The sequence below is a fragment of the Salvia splendens genome, chromosome 9 (genome assembly GCF_004379255.2).
Source record: "Salvia splendens isolate huo1 chromosome 9, SspV2, whole genome shotgun sequence".
Lineage (NCBI taxonomy): Eukaryota > Viridiplantae > Streptophyta > Magnoliopsida > Lamiales > Lamiaceae > Salvia > Salvia splendens.
In genome coordinates, this window is record NC_056040.1 from 10,584,833 (window position 1) to 10,605,326 (window position 20,494).

At 36.9% G+C, this 20,494-nt stretch overlaps 3 protein-coding genes across 5 annotated transcripts; 1 reads left to right on the top strand and 2 right to left on the bottom strand.

Annotated features, from left to right (window-relative positions):
- Positions 1-5,343: 5,343 nt before the first annotated feature.
- Positions 5,344-9,697, bottom strand: LOC121749628 (ubiquitin C-terminal hydrolase 22-like). Its single transcript, XM_042144211.1, has 3 exons — positions 8,524-9,697; positions 8,102-8,226; positions 5,344-6,535 (listed from the first exon to the last, which is right to left on the bottom strand). Exons 1-3 carry the CDS (start codon positions 9,399-9,401, stop codon positions 5,775-5,777), a joined length of 1,764 nt encoding a protein of 587 aa, XP_042000145.1. The 5' UTR covers positions 9,402-9,697; the 3' UTR covers positions 5,344-5,774.
- A 1,788-nt stretch (positions 9,698-11,485) lies between these two features.
- On the top strand, positions 11,486-14,430 carry LOC121749629 (actin-related protein 2/3 complex subunit 3-like). The gene is made up of 5 exons (XM_042144212.1): positions 11,486-11,672; positions 12,136-12,206; positions 13,151-13,259; positions 13,335-13,604; positions 14,030-14,430. The coding sequence occupies exons 2-5, from the start codon at positions 12,204-12,206 to the stop codon at positions 14,170-14,172; spliced, it is 525 nt and encodes a 174-aa protein (XP_042000146.1). The 5' UTR covers positions 11,486-11,672; positions 12,136-12,203; the 3' UTR covers positions 14,173-14,430.
- A 743-nt stretch (positions 14,431-15,173) lies between these two features.
- Positions 15,174-18,506, bottom strand: LOC121748721 (monogalactosyldiacylglycerol synthase 2, chloroplastic-like). 3 transcript variants are annotated; one of them, XM_042143207.1, is made up of 10 exons: positions 17,738-17,873; positions 17,591-17,654; positions 17,335-17,429; positions 17,080-17,252; positions 16,732-16,893; positions 16,518-16,659; positions 16,090-16,314; positions 15,946-16,008; positions 15,784-15,858; positions 15,174-15,705 (listed from the first exon to the last, which is right to left on the bottom strand). In XM_042143207.1, exons 3-10 carry the CDS (start codon positions 17,365-17,367, stop codon positions 15,445-15,447), a joined length of 1,134 nt encoding a protein of 377 aa, XP_041999141.1. In that variant the 5' UTR covers positions 17,368-17,429; positions 17,591-17,654; positions 17,738-17,873; the 3' UTR covers positions 15,174-15,444. The 3 variants fall into 3 exon arrangements, with proteins under 3 accessions (XP_041999141.1, XP_041999142.1, XP_041999139.1); XM_042143208.1 differs by lacking the exon at positions 17,591-17,654 and having other exon boundaries at positions 17,738-17,878; XM_042143205.1 differs by lacking the exons at positions 17,335-17,429; positions 17,591-17,654 and having other exon boundaries at positions 17,738-18,506.
- Between the last annotated feature and the right edge of the window lie 1,988 nt (positions 18,507-20,494).

Here is a 20,494-nt window from a genome sequence, read left to right on the forward strand (position 1 = left end):
TAATATCTAAATACCAACTATTTTCCCACTCCACTACATGGTCATTTTTGAAATATTATGAACATTAATTATTGTTATAAATTAAATCTGAATTTTTTTTCCACCAAACTAATAATTCATTTTAATTTTATATTCCTTACTCCCTCCGTCCCAGTTTAAGAGTAAGATTTAGTTATGGCACGAGTTTTAAGAAATTTGTGGAGTGTGTAATAAATGAAGTGAGGTTGTGGTTGTTGGATTTTGTAATAATTGAAGTAAGGTAGTGCAAAATGGGACCCTTTTGATTTTTTATATATTTAAGATTTTATTTTGTTTTGTTTTTATGAAAATAATGGTATTTGAGTGTAAATTTCATCAACAATGAGGTTAAATTTTATGTCCAATTATGGTAAATTATAAATGTGACTCTTAAAATGGAAATGGCAAAATAAGACTCTTAAACTGAGACGGAGATAATATATTTTAATTATGCTTTTACAATCACTAATATTTTACAATATAGGATTTTATAATTATACATAGAGTTTAATAGTTTTTAATATTGTGTAACTAATCATATATATTTTTAATTTTATTTATCTATAAAATATTTATGAAATTTTATTATTTATGAAATTTTAATATTGTTACTTACAACTAATTATATATAAGGTCAATGTTTTTTGATATACGATTATGTAAATTTAATACTATATTTTCTATATTTTATATTTAATTATATATTTAAAATAGTACTCACTCCGTCCCCAATTAGGAGTCACTCTTTGACTGGGCACGAGTTTTAAGGAAGTGTTTGAATGTGTGGTGTAATAAATGGAGTTAGGTAGTGGAATGTGGGACCTCTTTGACTTTTAGGGTATTTTGATGTCCAAATATAGTAAGTAGGAATAGTGACGCTTAATCGGGGACGGACCGAAATGGAAAAGAGTGACTCTTAATCGGAGACGGAGGGAGTATAACGGTTCAACCAGTGATTAAATCAGTTGGATCGGTTTAACCGTGAACCAGTAACATCTCTGGTTCGTTCACCGATCCGGTTTTTAAAACATTGGTGGTGAGTGTATATTAAAGTTCTAATTCTATAAAGAGCTCAAAATTTAATTGTGAGCTCTTAAAAGTGAGATTTTTTACATTAATTCACTCCTTTTACATTGCATATAAAAATAATACTTACTACTATTAAATAGTGGGTTTTTTAAGAGGCCAGTTAGCAACACCTTTTTCAAAGGAATGAACTATAAAACTAGTATTTAGAAAATAGAGTTTACATAATTTTAATATCCAATATTTATAAAATCACAGTTTTAATTAAAAAGTTCCATAAATCTTAAATTCAGTCTCAATTTTTACTATTCTACCTTTTAGCCCTTTTAAATTATTGCATTACAATCGAGAAATTAATATGCATTTGTAGTACTATTATTTAGAAAATATTGAATGGTTATTTTTAAGCATTCATTTTTAGTTTAATACTTGACAAACACGGATTTTGCATGTTTTTAAGGACTAGATTTGACTTGTTTTAAATGTCAATCATGCAAATTATGTTCTTAAATTGCATATGTTATACATTTGGTATTTTTGACGTGTTTGTTGATAAATGATAGAAAAAGATAGAAAAAGGTGAAAAAAAGGCCAAAGTGCAGCAGCCTCTGTTCGAGCCCATTCTGCCAGCGATTTTGAAGTCCGGTCAGTGCTTACTACATGCCATTCTCTTCGTCTTCGAAAGAGCTTCGCGTGAATATCTTGCATGTCTCAATCGGAGTTTGTGGAGAAAGTTATGACAATTCTACGAACATTGCGCATTGCAGTCAAAGCTGGCGGAAATTAGGCGAAAATTCAAGGAATGAAGAAATTATTGCCCAAATCCATCCTTTTAATTGCAGATTCGAAAATATTATATTTTCAATTAATTGGAGGATACTTTTTATCATTCTAAATCTTTTTCTAGCTTATAAATACCCATAACCTAAATTATAATCTTCATCTCAGAGCCTCCAATCCTTCTCACTCTCTATCCTTCTTCCATTCCATATTCCACCCTTAAATTCATCCATCTTCCATTGGAGCGGAGCTCTGCAGATCCAGGCAAGAAAAGACTGAAGATTGAAGATTCAACCTTGGGTTTATCAATTTCTTTCATGTCTTATACTTTAATTTTTGTTTTTACTACTTGTCTATGAGTAGTTATACATCATTTGTAGTTTTTTTGGTGAAAACTATTATGATTATGTTTTGATTTATTGAATTGAACCTTTTTCTAGCTCTTGTGATTATTTTGCTTGTTCTTGTGCTTTTATTGTTCTTTTGTCTGGCCAACTTTAGAACTATGTCCGTCTAACTAGATTAATCGAGAGATAGCTAGTTTTACGTGGTAAAAGGAACGAGTACAACACATAGGTTTATCTGCACTCGAGAGAGGGGACCCTTTGTGAGGGCTTGAGTCTTTGGAACTTAAGGAGTTAGAATCTAATCTATTGGAAGGAGACTTTGATAGTTAGAGTCTAATCTACTAGATAAGTGCACTCGAGAGAGGGCTTATCTGAAAATCGCGACTTTCCTAATAATCCTGGAGACACATAAAGGTAAAGGTTCTGTGAGATTAATCATCACTAGGTCGTAGTAGTTGGATCTTAAAACTCTACTTTCTTTAGCCTGTTTTGTATTATTTTGTTTCTATGCGTTTTTTATATATTTTTTCTCTAGTTTAATCTTACTAAAACCCAAAACTCCATGTCTCTAGATAGTATATGACGCTTAGTATATGATAGCCAGTTGCAATCTTATTCCCTGTGTTCGATATTCCGGTACTGACCTTTAGCTATACTAGTTCTACCCTGTATGCTTGCAGGTATTTTTAGTGCTAATAAATAGTGCATCAATACTTAATTGAACAATTCAAATTTATAATAATATTTTTATTCACTTATATGTTTTTCTCATCTAATTGAACAATTCAAATTTATAATAATATTTTTATTCACTTATATGTTTTTCTCATCAAATTTGAAAAACTTGAGATGAAATTAATTTTGAGGTACTATTGGATCTATCTGCTAATTTTGCTTGCTTCATTTTGAATTTTTGAGTATCAACTCTTATGTGTAATTTAATTTCACTTAGTGAAAATTTTAATGGTCATGTGACTCCTGTCTCTACGTAGCACCGGAGCAGCACACTCTTATTTAATTAGGCTTAACACTATTGACTTTATTTAACAAAATAATTAGGACTCTTGTCTCCTTTTTTATGATCAATAAGGGAATCTTGTCTAAGTTGTTGGAAATAGAGGTGCCCACGGCTCCGGAACCGGCGGTTCCGTTTTTGGACTTTGCCGAATCGGAACCGAACCACGAGGGTGTTTCGCGGTTACGGTTCTAAAACCGCCGGTTTCGGTTCTGAACCGGTGGTTTTCGATGGTTTTTTACGGTTACGAACCGCCAGTTTTTTGTGGTTCCGGCTTCGTTTCACGGTTTTTCGCTGTTCCGATTTGGAACCGCCCGGAACCAGCAGTTCCGGCACGGTTTTGGTTCGAAAATTTTTGAACCTGTACCGAACCACGATTCAAGTAAATTCTTACGGTTTCGGAACTGGCGATTACGATTTCGGTTTTAACCGCCGGTTCGGTAAACCTTAGGCAGATCTAGTTGGAAATATAATTTTAGATGCTCTAATGGGTTGTTGGACGCGTCCCCGAACTAATCTTCAGGCAACAGCACGTCAAATTTGTACTGCTACTAAGAGCATCTCCAATAAGCACGGACGTCAAATAGCCTTCACACTGCCTCATCATCAGCACTACAATTCTCCTGCCACATCAGCTTGCCACATCAACTGGACATCAAATAGCCCTCACATAGCCTTCACACTACCTATCCACATCACTAATAACAATTATATAATTTAATTTACACTTGTATCAACATACGGAATTTAATTTACGAGACAAATACGGGAAATTCGAATAATACTATTAAAATTTAGAAAGTACATTAGTTTTAAAAAAAAGTACAATAATTTAAAAAAAGTACAAAAATTAAAAAGTACAATTAAAAAAGTACAATTAAAAAAGTACAATATTTCTATATGGAAACATAAAACATTCAAGGATGTCTCTATAAAAGAGAGACAACCTAGAATGATTTTTGTCCCACATCGAATGTGAAACATAAAACATTCAAGGATGTCTCTATAAAAGAGATACAACCTAGAATGATTTTTGTCCCACATCGAATGTGGAACATAAAACATTCAAGGATGTCTCTATAAAAGAGAGACAACCGAGAATGATTTTTGTCCCACATCTAATGTGCAACATAAAACATTCAAGGATATCTCTATAAAAGAGAGACAACCTAGAATGATTTTTTCCCACATCGAATGTAGAACATAAAACATTCAAAGATGTCTCTATAAAAGAGAGACAACCTAGAATGATTTTTTCCCACATCGAATGTGGAACATAAAACATTCAAAGATGTCTCTATAAAAGAGAGACAACCTAGAATGACCCACATCGAATGTGAAACATAAAACATTCAAGGATGTCTCTATAAAAGAGAGACAACCTAGAATGATTTTTGTCCAACATCGAATGTGAAACATAAAACAGAGTGGTTTTTGTCCCACATCGAATGTGGAACATAAAACATTCAAGGATGTCTCTATAAAAGAGAGACAACCTAGAATGGTTTCATAATTCGCAAGCCCATTAAATATATATGGGCTATTACGAATTTCTTGTATAAATTTATTTGTAAAAATTGTTTTTAAATATTAAAAACAATTTTCATAAATAAATAGTATTTTTAAATATTTTTTTTAAATAAAAAATTTTAAAATTCGAATTAAAAAAAAAATTAAAAATTTGACGCCGGTTTGGCGCCGATCCGGGACGCACAATGGCGCCCGTGAGGATCGGCGTCGGAACCGGCGTCAGCGCGGGAATCGGCATGGCGACGCCGATTTTGACGCCGATTTCGCCCACGCCGGTTCCAATGGTTCGGCGTCAAACCGGCGTGAGCGAAAAATCGGCGTCGAGGTGGTGACGCCGGTTATTGGAGATGCTCTAATATTTTATAAATTTTAGTTACCTTATGCAAAAACATTAATTTTTAAATAATTCCTAGTCAAATCAAATTTTGAATAATTTTAAGTCAATTCAAACAGTTTTGATCTTTGAGCTCTATCTCAAATCGATTGCATTAATTAAACTCTGATTAGTTATGATATTTCATACTCCCTAAATAAATAAGTTTGACACAAATTTTAACACACAATTGATTAAGTAGAAAATAAAATTGGACACAAACAGATAAAGAATAATAGAGAGGGTGACAGGAATGAAGAAAAAACAGAGTTCTTAAATGAGTTGATCTCCAACAGAAAGTTTGTAATAAGAGTATTGTTTGAGCTTTTCCTGTATACCCACATCCAGTTAGTCTGATACTTTCCCACAGTAGAATTATCATTATGGGAAAACAAAAGAATCGAAACAGACCATTTATTTGTTTCTTGCCATGGAAAACAAAATCTGATCGAAACTAAGAATGACACCAAGGCTTCATTGGAGACACAATCTCCAACCAAAATGCCCATCCCAGGGTAACCGGAACTAACACCATCGCAGGACTTATTCGGATGCAGCTCTTAGCACCCGTCACTGAGCTAACAGCATTCAGAGCCTTATCCCGTTGCTGGAGAAAAATTCCACGCAGATTGCAACATGCAGATATCAAGAGTGCTAGGGCACATTTGATTCTCACCAAACAGGCTCAAGCAGCACATGTACTTTCACTCACTCTGTAGTAGAGCATTTTCTGCACATAGAACATCATGTATCCTTGCGCAGCCCTGACAACGTCGTCATTTACTCGAGTTATCCAAGCGTCATCGCACTTGTACCATTGATTACCTAGTCTCAAATAAGTCACATAGTGACCAGCATCAAGTTTACCCGAGTGTGTGATCACAGCAAATAACTCAAACTGCGAAGAAAGTTCACTGGATGCCTCTTGTTCATCCCCATCATATGGGAAGATTCTGTTTCCGTACCTACTTCTGAGAATGGATGACGAGAGGTATGGTGCCATGTCCAGAGAAAAGGGAAACTGCAAATAGCGGTCAACCTTTCTTGACATTTTACGGATTGGCAAATGCTCAAACCGCTTGATATGAAAGCAAGAAACCAGAGGAAGCTTTCTTATGGACATTTGTTTGAGCGATTCCTGCCTCACTTGACACTTCTGGCAGAAGAATTTCTGGTCAGACCCCAATCTCTCAGGTCTAGTGAAATGATCGAGGCACCCGACCAGTGTAGAAACACCGGAATTAAGTGCTTGTGCCTCATTGTAGAGAGAATAGTTTGATTTTACAGATGCCATTTTTGTAGAACCGGCATGATTTGGTTCCAAGTCCAACGAAATATCTACACATGGATCATATGTCGTAGATGTGAAACCACAAGATGTGCACATGACATCAGATCTAAGGATGCCAGAAAATACACGGTGGGCAATACAACAATCTCCACTGCCTAGATAGCAGAACACGTGTCAGTAATATCATCAGAGCAATCATGCATTCTTCACAGTTAAAAAATACAAGCTTATGAACTACAAAGGCATGTGAAGGTCACAAGCAGTAACCAAGCATACTAGTAGATTTCACATTCGATGTAAACAATGTAGGATAATGGAACAAAGGGTAATTTACAGGAAAAATAAAGTGCTATTTTCAAAAATCATCTGAGGCTATTAGTTCTTACTCTTCTTAGATGACTGAAACTCCACGAGGCATGGCATCTACTGCCCAAATGGTAGTTTAAAAACTACATAAGCTCATTTTCAAACTACAAAGGATATATAAGTCCTACCTTAATTATAGCTAGATAATGGGCCCACAATGGAATAAATATTTCTCGTGAGAGAACTAAACAAGATACTTCAAACAACACTCAAAAGTTTCAACTGGGGTGACTCTATCTAGTCCTATAAACTTACACCAACTAAATATCTTCTAAAAGCTAGGGCAGTTTAACTAGGGTACAACAAGAATCTTGGAATACACCAAAATGTCTAGGTGTTTGGGCTGAAAGGGTTTGATTGCCATGTCCAACAGAAACCTTAGCATTCTTCTGATGTGTGGATTCTTATAACAACAGACGCTAAAGCAGCAAATTAAGTTGTGCCAAGCAAGGACCCTATGACGAAAGGCAAGTGCACCAAAGAAAAATGAGACTTACAGGAGAGAAGCAGATGGCAAGCTCGCAGTTTGGAATGGCTCTAAATCTGACAGCACTTGCATATCAATGCCTAAGGCAACTGGAAAACCTAGACAAGCACCCTGCATTTAGAAATTGATGTTACTCAATCTGAAAGTACTTCGGGTTGCCTAGAGATACTAATGTATGAGAGAGTAGGATGCTGAGAGGAAGTCAAGAACTGCCTAACATATAATTCAATAAAACTCATTCATTCATCAAGATCACAGTCATTGCATTTCCAAAAACAAATATACAAACTGAAAGAAAAAAATGCACTGAAACCAATGTAAGACAAATCCAAGATCACCTAACCATTTAACACTCTATAAGACCATTTTTTCCATGTTCCACTCGTATTGTTTTTCATCATGAATGAAATCTCAAGACAATCATGAATATTTAATATCAAACAGAATAAGCTAAAATAATATAGTAGAGCATAATGCTTAGGATTTCAACAAGACCTGAAGACCACAATAAAATAGTAGTAGTGTAAAATTTTCAACTTGTCTAGCTGCAAATGAACAAATGTAAATCAAAATGGAAAGAGTAACAAGAATATTATTATTTAAATGTAAAAAAAGAAAAATTTGTCCCTTGAAAGTACAAGAAGTGAAATGGAGCTGAACTAAAAATATGTGTAAGACATCAGGATCCAATTACAAACATCTGGTAAAATGGCAGCGTTTGTGCATGGGATCAAAAAGAAAGGTTTTATTATGTTTTATTCAGTTCAGGCCGAATTTTACAGACATGCATCATCGCCTCTTAATAGTCAAGACTTCACATGGCTTCACCATAGCATCTTATCTTATTCAGGTCAGGTGAAGGTCTTACCTTGACTATGGGGCTTGCGCACATCCTTCTGCATCTTTTCATGAATGGTGTCAAGCATGGAAATGAGAAATTCATGAGCATCCTGTTGTTCATAACTCGCAAGGTTTGAAGCATGCTGCCACCAACTGTATCACAAAACACAGCCAGCGTAAGCATGTGAATATAATCTAGCCTATCCGCTCAAAAAATGGAAGCTACACAAGGACAGACACTCCAATTTAGAATGCAGCAACCAATAAAGATCTCAATTTGTAAAAATATCACCTACAAGAATCACTTCTTTCACAACCCGAATGGCCAATATATAACAAAAGGCATAAACTTCTGTGCATCCAGACCCATTATGACTTTTTAATACCTAATTAAAGTTTAATTAGGGCGAATGCCTCTAACAAAATTAACACTCTTAACCTAAAGCAGACCTGTGCAAGAATTTTGCTGGGCTATAGGGCATCCGATCACCGGAGAAGGCAGCCGAGAAAATGGCGTCCAATTCACACGCAAGACACAGCTGCAAATTCTTATTGTTGCCTTTCGCTACATCGGTCTTGCGCGTGACGATGGTTCTGTTTTCTCTCTCGCAGTAGTACCGATTGTGCTTATCACTCAGGAAATAGTTCCTCAGCGGCGGCGTATGGAGTAACGCCTGCAAAACGGAGTTCATGAAACAAGTATTCCCCAGATTGCTAAGTCCCCTCAGCCCCCACGGCAACACAGCGCCCCCTTCGATTCGACTCGGCGGCAGAGGGCTCGACTTCTCCGCGATCAACGCCAGTTCATTAAGATCGGGCGCCCAGGGTTTGTAATCCACACGCCTGCGTTTCCGCACGCTCTCAGTCGGGGGAAGGGGGCCGCCTCCGACGGCGGCGGCGGCTACCACGGCGTCGAAATCGCGGTCGTAGACCTGGTCCCTGCAGGCGAAGCAGAAGAGCTCGGCCCGACCGACGTCGACAACCACGTGGTGCGAGACGTCCGCCGCGTGCGGAGGGGCGTGCTCGCCGCACCCGACGGCGGCGCACGACACGCAGGCGTAGAGGCGGGGCGAGGCGCGGCCGCAGACGTCGCACCTGACGGGGGCGGAGATGGAGGCGCGGCCGGGGAGGCGGACGCGGATGCAGCCGCGGAATTTGAGGAAGGGGTCGGGGCCGAGGCGGGATCGGAGGTCGGACAAATGGCGGCATGAGTAGCTAGGGTTTGCGGCGGCGGCGGGGGAATCTCTGAAAGCGGTAATCGGCATGGTGGATTCGGGCGGGTGTTGTGTGTCCTCTGAAATGGCGGTGGGGCGTTCCAACGACGACATTGCGGGGGGAGGGAGAGCTGAGTGGAAGAATCGAAGCTCAAAGGAATGGCATGAAGTAGGAGATGGAGGAATGGGGAGTGTGGGATGGGTGAATCAGCGAGTAGTGATTCAGATCTGTGGGAGCATTGAAGTTAGAGTGAATCACAGTAAAATTAGGGCGTTGATGTTGTAATCAGGAGTTGCAGAGTTTGGGCGGGGGTGATGGTGATGGTGATGGTGATGGTGATGGTGATGGGGGTATGTAGCTCGTCGAAGTAGTCTAGGGATTTAGGATGACGTTTCCTTTGTAAAATATGACTACACATTTTCTAGGTGAAATTACACCATGTATTAGGAGTATTTAAGACTAAGATTTAGTTATAACACAATCTTTAAGAAATAATTAAGATTTAGTTATAACACGAGTTTTAAAATATAACAAATCTATGTGACCAAATTTTGTATAACTAAATATAAGTTTATTTGAAAAAAAACTAGGTTTATTTATGCATTTAATTAAAATATATGGATGCATGCATAGTACATGGAAAGTGCATAATATTGTGGTCATATATTTATGATTTGTGTATACTTTTTTTACATTTTTTGAACCATAAATATAATTAGTGCATACTTTAATTCAAATTTTAAAAACAATAGAAAGGAAATTCAAATATAAAAATAAAAAATATGGTTAAAGGCTAATAAGTCTTTTTAACTTGTCCACTTACTATATTTATTATTTTAATATATAATTAATACATCAAATTATTAATATAACCTTATTTTGGTTGTACAAAATTTGGTTGTTTATCATCACTCTTTAAGAAATTGGTGGAGTGTGTAATAAATGAAGTGATGTAGTGGTTGCTGGAGTGTGTAATAATTGAAGTGAGATAATGGAAAGTGAGACCCTTTTGACTTTTTGTATGTTTAAGATTTTGTTTTGTTTTATTTTTATGAAAGTAATGGCATTTGAGTCTATATTTCATCAATAATGGGGTTAAATTTTATTTCCAAAAATGGTAAATTCTAAATGTGACTCTTAAACTGGGACGGGCGGAAATGACAAAATAAGACTCTTAAACTGGGATGGCCGGATGGAGGGAGTATGTAAATTTTAAAATTTTATACTATTAATTTGAAATATTGGCGAAATTTTTTTATGTATAGTGTAATTTATTTTTATTCCATGTCAAACAGTTAATAGTGTGAAAGTCATATTAGATGAAATTAATTTATACTTCGAGATGACGTGTTTGAATTTACTTACTAATTATTCAATATAAATTGTTACAATAATGTTTAGGGTGGTAAGAGTTAAATACTACCCTTGGTCCCATTCATGATTCCATATTCTCTTTTTAGTTTGTCCCACTTAAAATATTCAATTTTCAACTCTACATGTACAACTAATTACACTTCATTTTATTTACAACTCTTATTCTCCCAAGTATTTTTTTTGAATTATACTAGACGCTTTTTTATTATTATTGAAGTATGTTTGAGTTTTTCTATGTTTTTTTTCCAATTAATTTCGTTTTCATTGTTTTAATATTGGATAAACACCAATATTAAAATGCTCATGATGTAGCATGAGGTAATTTTGGAGGGCTACTGCTATCGTGATTTGTGAATGCTCATTTGAAGCTGCTAATTAACCCAAACTTGCTATAAATAATTGTTTATGCTGGTTATAATGAATATTACTTCTTTTATCTCATAAAAATATGTTTACTTCCTATTTTCGTATGTCCTATAGAAGTATAAATATTTTGATTTATGAAAAGTTATCCAAACTTATTAACCTTACTCATACATATCAGTTTATTTACTACTCCACAATTTATACTATTATGATCTATTATAACAATTTATTAAATACTAATAATAATATAATTTTAATATTCATTAATATTATTTTAATTATATTTTCTCTAATCTCTCATACTTTATCAATTAATTTTAATTTTATTTTAACTGCACATATTTTTATAGAAATAGGGAGAAATAATGTTTAGTTGATAATCGGAATTTGACTTTTACCATTGAAACAAAAATAAATAAAAACTAAATTACCGCGTTGTTTTTCTTCTTCACCAAATTTCTGATCTACAGCGATTTAGTAGTTTTCAGTGTATTAGGTGATCCCTTCCAATTTTGCGCAGCAAAATTTCTACCGCTTTTTGTTGCTGCGGTATCATTGGAGATGATCTAATTCTTCTTCTCAATTCCGTCCGACGCCGCCTCACTCGCCGACCGCCTCCTATCGCTTCTCGCCGCCGTCGCCGAGTATGCCCTTATCTCTTTAGTACTATTACTCTATACATTGGCACAAAAGGAATCTATCGACACCTACAATTGGTCTTATACTTCTGAAATCTTTTCTATTTTCAGTTAAAATCTTTCATAATTATGGAATTAGATTTAGATAATTAGATCTGAGATGATGATTGATTGATCACTACACCACGCCTAAATGTGGAAGAACGATTATCATGTGATCAGTAATTGAAACTAAAAATGTGGAAGATATTTTTGCGAAGTGTGTGTGGATATGCGATAGACTGTCTTGCTTTTTGACATGCACGGATATAGATTGTGAAAATCAATTGAACGTCAATTTCCTTTATGAAAAACGTTTGGTTTAAAAGTACAGGGTTTCAACCATGGTGCGAACATCTTGTAGCTCATTGTAAGCTGATGATTCTTAATTTAGCGAATAATATTGATGATAGTAATTGTATAACTGCAGAATATTGCTTCGGCAGACATTGGGTTTTGTGACACGGGGGTACAAAGAACTATACACATTGGACTAACATGGTGAGAATCACGGATTACTTATTTTCTTTGCTGTTTGTGTTTTTGTTTGGTTTGCCATTAAAGTGTATGCTATTTGACGCCTAATTAAACTCAGATAAAACCTTTATTCTTGTTTTCTAGTAAGTTTATTGCAGCAATTTACAGAGGACCCCTTATTTTCCGTTTCCTTGAAAGTCTGGGAACTTTGTTCTCGTGTTTAATTACATGTCAATGATCACTTGCATGAAATATAACGCTAATGTTCGATGACATTCCAAATGCATAACAAACTTTAAAGTTTGTGTTTATCCGCATCTAGAGTACTTTAAGATGTAACCAGCTCCCCTCATCTGTTCCTTTTAACAACTGGTAAATATTATATTTCAAAGTTTTGTAATCCACTACATAGAGTGATCCAGAATTATATGATCAGGAGAAAAACTTATGCTTCTTTATAGAACTCGTTCTCTGTTGTGTTCCTTAGAATTCTTCTCAACGGTGTTGATTCTATTTTGGAAGAAAGTCGATGGGAACTATCTGATTATCACCTGTTGATGATATGTATAATCATCTCTGCTAGTTATTTGGTCTGGTTAATGTTGTTTTGGAGATGATGTTGCTTTCTATTTCATTATATTCATTTGTGTGGCATGGAGATTATAGAAGCCCCCCTGTTCGTTCAGGCTTTCCTCTGGGCTTTTAGTGTATGAAATTGTGAATAACCACTGGAGTAACAAATTACGCTCGCAAATACAATGAAAAAGAGAACTGAGGAGTTCATAATCTAAAATATTTTTTTATAACTATACATTTTTCTAGAAATATGAAGTTGCTACTGCAAATGGTTTTCTTTCTTTGAAGGAAATCTTCCTTTTCTACTTACTATCTTTCTCATCTTCTTGTTTGATACCATTGGTAAATTTTATTTTATGTGTGGCACTTTGGGGGTGGAAATGATATTGCAGGTATACCACTCCAGTTTCGTTGACGTTGAAGACATTTCTAAAGCATGCGGTTGCCCTCTACTTCCCCTAAAAAGCCACATTAAAGGACCAGCTCCAGTCTCAGAGCAAGGTCGGGATCACTCTTATTGCTGAAAATGGTCAAACTGAATGTATTATAATCAACTGTATTTTGTGTTGTGCGCAGATAGCACTGATATTGTGGATGAGGCGATTACATTCTTTCGTGCCAATGTCTTTTTCAGAAACTTTGACATTAAGAGTCCAGCTGATAAGCTTCTTATCTACTTAACATTCTACATAAATCTTGCTCTGAAGAGGCTAGAAGGCTGCCGGACATTGGCTGAAGGAACTAAAGCAATTATCAATCTTGGACTGGAAAAGGTCCCTGTGCCCGGGGAGCATGGATTCCCATTTCCAGGACTATTTTCACAGCCACAGTCTGAAGAAGAAGCAGGTAAAATAATGCCATGCAGCACAATGAGGGGCATATAATGTGAATCTTGTTTTTTAGGCCAGATTTAGAGATACTATCTTACTGCCCTCTTTCCTTCCTTTTAGTATTCCTTATGCTCTCTTCAAAGAAATCTTCTAATCATATCTGATATCACTGGGTCGGAATTTCTATTATTACATAGTATGGTTTGTAATGCTGCCTCTGATCTTCATCCTTATACTCCATCTAAGATTGATTAGGGTGGTTTTGGTCTCACAAGATGTTACTTATCTTTAAAAATACCCTATGAACAAATGTTGAATATTGAGGACTTAGACCGTGAGATGTTAGAGTTTAATTTTGGTGAATACTGGCACGTTGCATGTTTAATTTTCCTTACTATGTCCCTTTTTCATTTTTTGGGATTGTATGACATGTGAATGCAGAGCTCTTCAGAAATTACTTGAAGCAGATACGCGAAGAAACAAGTGGAAGATTATTGAGTGTGGCGTATCGATCCAATGGAACTCCAAACAAATGGTGGTTGGCATTTTCCAAAAGGAAGTTCATGAATGTCATCACACCATGAACAGAGGCAACTACAGCACAGCAGACTCAACTAGTAACAATCCATGTGTTTCTAGGTGGAGTTACATGGCCTGTTTTCCATGTGATCATGTGTTGGTTTCTTTAATGAATTATTTTGTTAGATAGTAAAAAATGTAGCTTTAGCCATACACAAATAAAGGAGAGCCATGTAGAAACCTGTTGAGATATATTGCAGACTTTCTTAAAGTTCATTGTAATTGATTACCAACATAATTAATCTTCTCTCCTTGGTCTTCTTTATGAGTTTGTTATTTGTTTGTTTATTTTTTTCATATGATGATCTTTTGGTTTGAGATATGGAAAGTTGTGCGGCTTTGCTGCTTCGACCGTTTTGCAGCTAACGCTGCTGTCACTGCTGCCCCAGCCTCCGCAATGCAGCCGTCGAGCCTTGCCCCACACCACTTTTGCGGCCCTGTAAGTTCATGACATTGTTGCAAATAACTTTTTAAAAATATTTTATCCTACTGACTACTAGTCTTGCTTCAACTTTTGCAGACTATGATGGCATAATTTGGTAGAAATTTTCTCTCTCATTAATATTGCAGTTGCTTCAAATCAACTTTTCCAAAATATCTATGGTCCCAATCACGAATGTTAAACATTGCCAACCTGAAATTAATTGAGGCCATAAGAGAACACAGCTGTATTTGCTTATATTTATAATCTTTTATCATATAGTAGTACTGTAATTGTTTGGGGAAGAAAATGGTTTGCTGAGTTGGGATGTAGGGTATTACTACTAAAAGGCTACGGACAGCGCCCATTCATGCTAAATGTGAACATTCATGTTCATTTCTGTGTAGTCAATGATTGTGTCGTTATCTAATTATTCTATCTAGTGGAGCAAGTTAGTTTATAACTTCTTTCACACGTCTCAAAAAATTAAAAAAATAAAAAAAAAACTTTTTCCCAACAAGTTGCAGTGTTTATAACCGAGACATTCCATATATGGTTAAAGTAAAGGAAGTAAAATCAAACAACTTTGGAAGCACAAACTTGGCAAATCAAAGTAGAATAAATCACTTCACATCAACTATAATTCACATCAAGTACAATTCCTAGATGTCAAGAATATCCTAAAAAGAATACAATACCAAACAAAATTTCAACCCCAACTAACGTTCTTTCTTTCTTCTCTTAATTTTGGGCATATATTGTACACAGAAAACTATAATTTCTTAAGCTACACCTAAATGGACTTGGTCAATTTAACCTCGTGCCAGAGATGGAAACCTTGGAACACACCTGCACACTATATCAAGCTTGAGAACGACGACGTCAGCATGTACGGGGCGTTCGCTATAGGGCTGCGCTGGCAAGCCAGCTCATGGATGTCTCTAACAATGTCGAACACTGCATTTGGCTGCGCGAGCCTCAGTGCGTTCTCAGACATTTTCATGAGCTCGTCTTTCTTTGTGCTGAACCATTCTGCCACGATCCTCGCTGTTTCCTTGGGCTTCCTAGTGAACACGCCCGCCCCATTGTCAACTACATACGGAACGTTTCCTTTCTCCTGTTGTTACCATGTGAAATGAAGGTAGATGAGTTAGGGGAGGTTAAAATTAAAGAGGTGAGATTTCGTTTAACCTACCTGTCCGGGAATGTAGTCGTTTAGAACGATGGGAAGGCCTCGTATCAATGCCTCTGCAATGGTGCCCGGTCCGGCCTATATAATACGGTAAATTTCTCATTAACAATGAGGCGATGAAAGGGGTGTACTAGAATCATGATATGAAAGTATAAAGTTACACACTTTAGTGATAATGCAGTCACAAGCACCCATCCATTTCTGCATCTGCTTCTCAAATCCTCTAACCTACATTGTAATATGCTTCGGATAAGTTTTTTTTGTCGAAACTTAACTAACCTTAGATTCTTGAAGAAGAGATTCAGTTACCTTGACTGGAATTTTCCATTCGGTAGACTGTAAGGTGGCGGCTAGATCTTGATTGCGGCCACAGATGATTATGAGCTGCCCTATTGGCCTCTCGTGTTCTTTGTCGAACAGTGACTCTCCAAGAGCAAATGCCGTTTTCTTCACAGGGCCCATCCCCTCTCCGCCTCCCATCAACAAAACGGCTGGCAGCAGCGGATCCATCTCAAGCTCGACTCTCAAATCATCCTACATCGAAGAAAAGTTCAAGAAAAAAGAAATGAAACAAGAGTTGATCAACATTACCCTATGACTGGAAAATTTTAGGGAGGGTCTAGTCCACTCTAAAAATGATAGGACTTGACTGCAAGAGTTCGTAGATTGGGTAGAATGTGCAACAATGTCCAAGGTTTGGAATTTAATCAGCAGATTATCTCATGTAAAACTGCTACCTTTGATAGAATTGCTCTGCAGAAGGAAGGCCTAATGGGCAAGCCATATACGCGAGTTTGAGATTTGTCTAGGCCGTCTAGCAACGCCCTCTTTGCTACAGCCTCCGAGGGGCAGTACAGTCGGTCCACTAATGGATGAAACCTTAAAGAATATCCCATATCAGTAATACAATCGTTGAGACCTCGACTCCAACATATGAAATGAGGTCCTTACCATGTGCGGTGGCAAGTGCTGAGGTCAGTAATGACAGTTACAAAGATGACCTTTTTCTGCAGGCCTTGCCATTTGAGCACCCATAACGGAATGTGCTGCATGAGCGGGTGAACGCTTATAATGATATCGGGTTTGTACTCCATTAGGCCTGCCTCTACCTCCCTTGCAAACCACAAAACATGAATTTATCAAGAAACTGCAAATGAAAATGAATAGAAACTAAATAGCTAAGTGTGGTCATCAAATCAATTTCAAGAACATTCAACCAACTTAAGGGCATGAAGTGGACTTATCTAAAATTCGAGACTGAAAGTTAAAGAGGGATTAATAGGGCAGAGGCGTTCGTACTTGGCATAGAAGGCAGCAATAGCTGCAAGATAGACGGAGTGTATCCATCTCGGAGAAGTTCCATGGAATGCGAATTTCCAAAGCTGGACGTGTTTGACCATGAACTTGTACTGCCCCTCCATATCATTTAGAGGCCACCCAGTATACTCCTTCCACACATCTTTCACGTATATCTGCACATGAATCATTCAAATGAATAGCATAAAAAATAAAAAATCAATTTTTGGCTTTAGCTGGCTTTTACACTACACATACAAAAGGTCTTTTTAAGATTATGAAATTCAGCATGCTCTAGCCAGGAAACGAAAAAACAGAGATGATCATGACGCATCACTATATGATAAATCGACCTGCATCACAATCAAGACAAGAACCATCCATGAGTTCCAAACGTCTTTTTCTTGGCATTGAATTTCAAGAACCATCTATATAGTTCATCATAGAATCCCGAAACGACTAAAGGTGGGATTTTTAGGAAATGAATCACATAAAGATTGTTACAAATTCTCACCTAATAAACAAGAAACATGACAAAGGCTATTATCTTTTAATCCCATGGCCTCAAAACATAATTTCTACAATCAAAACCAAACATCCAACAACACATACATAAAATGGCAATCAGAAAAGAAAAAAGGCTTATTAAGAAAAGGCTAACCCTGTATTCATCGCCGTATTCGAGCTGGAAGGCGTCCCTGATGGACTCGGCGGAGGCACGGTGGCCGCCGCCGGTATCGCTCATGAGAATGAGGACATTCTTGGCCCTCTCGGCGCCAATCTGCTCCAGCTCCATGTTTCCATCTTCTTCATCATCTTTTTCGGTGTGTTTGAGCCTTTTGTATTTGGTGGAGCCCCCAAATCCGTACACCCCAACTTTTTCGAAAACCTTGTTTATGGCATTCGAATCCTTCGTTGAATCCGCCTTCACCATCATATCTATATATACAAAACATATATAGATATGGAGATTCCTCTATGTATATACAAATTTTTTTCTCAGAGGTTAGAATTGAGTAGACAACAACTTTTTCCTACAAGCCAAGAAAATATCAAACATTTAATTTGTGAGCAAATTCCTGTCTTTCCAGCGGAAAATTGGTGGGAGAAGCGGAGGATGAAAGTGGCATTTTATTTGTTTAATCTGTTTTTTGAAAAGGAAAAGACTTTTGTGCAAACGGACAAGCTTGAAGCAACAAACTACATCTGGAAATCCGAAAAAATCTCAAAGATTGGATTTTTACTGCAAGAAACAAAAAGGGACAGCGATACGTGCAATGGAACTCCTGCTCCTGCGATTTCCTATACGAAAGTGAGAAACACAGAAAGAATTGATTACAGAGAGAGACAGAGAAGAGATTGGCAATTGGAGGGTGGGGAGTATGAGATGGCAAAGAGGAATGTTTTTGTCCGACGGCAGCTATTGTTTTATTATTACCGAACAATTTTATTTGTTGGTGATCCAACCTGAGCCGTTGGATTCAGGAATTGGCATCTCTTGAGAGGAATGTTCGGAGTGGGAGATTCGAATCTGGTTGCTGAGGTTGGAGTGATGCGGGCCCCATCCTCTTATTACATTTCAAACAGTTGTATTGACTTGGCGATATCATTACATATGATCATTTTATTTTTTGAATATGTTTAGGCAGTTTAGCACATATTTTCTGCCGTATGATTCATAATTCATTTAACTTTTAGATTGTCACATTACATGTATGACGTACCAAAGAGAGAGGAAATTTCATAATTATGCCAATTATCATAATAAATATATAAACAGTATAAAATAAAAATAGTCATTTAAATCATTAAGTTTGATCAAATTTTAATCCATGAAGTTTAAAATTGAAATATTAACATAAAGTTTCAAATTTTCATAATATTGTCTAAACTATATACAAAATGACCTCTTATACAAAGGGGGATAATTTAGAAAAAAAAATTGAAACTTCATGATTTAATAATTCAAAATTAAATTATAGGGGATGGGCAAAATTTGATCAAATTTCATAATTTGAATGTCTATTAGACCTATAAAATATTAAAAATGGATAACATAAAAAATGTCATAGTTTTACTTTTAAATTTGGACATTTGTTTAAGAAAAAAGCAAAAACAAAATACAGAACTTAATAAAATGAAAGAAGAATTTGCTGCAAAGAGGTAAGTCAAGTTGATTCAAAGTTTTTCCGAGGTATTTCTTACTTCGTTCTTGATCTGATCACTTGTTTAACCTTTCGAGGTTCTATTTTTATTTGTCTTGTTGTGCTTAATGATGCTTTCATTCTGTGAGTTGTTTTAATTTTACTTATAATTCGTTATATGAGTGTGTTTGTTAGTCAAGTCTTGTAGTAGGATAGTAGAGATCTTAGTATTTCTTTTGGATATGTCTTGCTTGTTCTTTCGCTCGCCTAGTTTTATGGTCTGAGCCTCGATCGTTGCCCTAGATTTATAAAAAATCTCCATAAAATAGAAGTACCTGTTGTTCCCTTTTATGGTAAAAGTGTCAACTTTTACCTTCCGACTGATATTTTGCATTCCTTAGAGCATCTCCAGTGGGCGGACATCCCACTAGGACATCCACTAGGACATCCCAAAAACACCTCCTGCCACGTCACTAGGACTTCCCATCCCACTGCCACGTCACTAGGACATCCCCTCCTATGTCCGCCCTTCCCACTAGGACATCCCGCAATAAAAAAAATCATACATTCACAAATAAAACAATTTACATTTACGGAAATAAAATTTGACCAAGAATACGAACGGGAAAAATTAACAACTTCATCGGAAAAAACATACATGATTCGAAAAAAAAAAATTACATACTAATAAAAAAAACTTCATACATTATCACGTCAACCCCTCCGAGTCCAAACCTCTTCGATGATATCCTGCTGAAGTCGAACATGGGCATCTGTTTGCCGCATGTCGGCAAATGCACGCAGCCGCGCGACCTCTCCATGAGGTACCCCCATATTCACATTCGCGGTGGCCACGCCGTGACTTGGACCTGCACCCGTATCATCTTCATTGGTCCACTGAGTCAGTTCCGCAGCTTCATTTTCGACAATCATGTTGTGCATTATGATACATGCGTACATGATATCGCCGATGTTGGGAATATACCACTGCCGTGCAGGACCCTTCACAACCGCCCACCAACTCTGGAGCACACCAAATGCCCGCTCCACATCCTTGCGCGCTGCTTCCTGACGGCTAACAAAGTATGTCTTCTTTTGTCCGAGCGGATGCTTGATTGACTTCACAAAGACGGGCCAGTTTGGGTATATTCCATCCGCCAAATAGTACCCCATATTATGCTGGTTGCCGTTGGCGACGAAACTGATGGCGGGACCAACGCCATTGCACTGAGCGTTGAACAGGGGCGACGACTGGAGAACGTTGATGTCGTTGT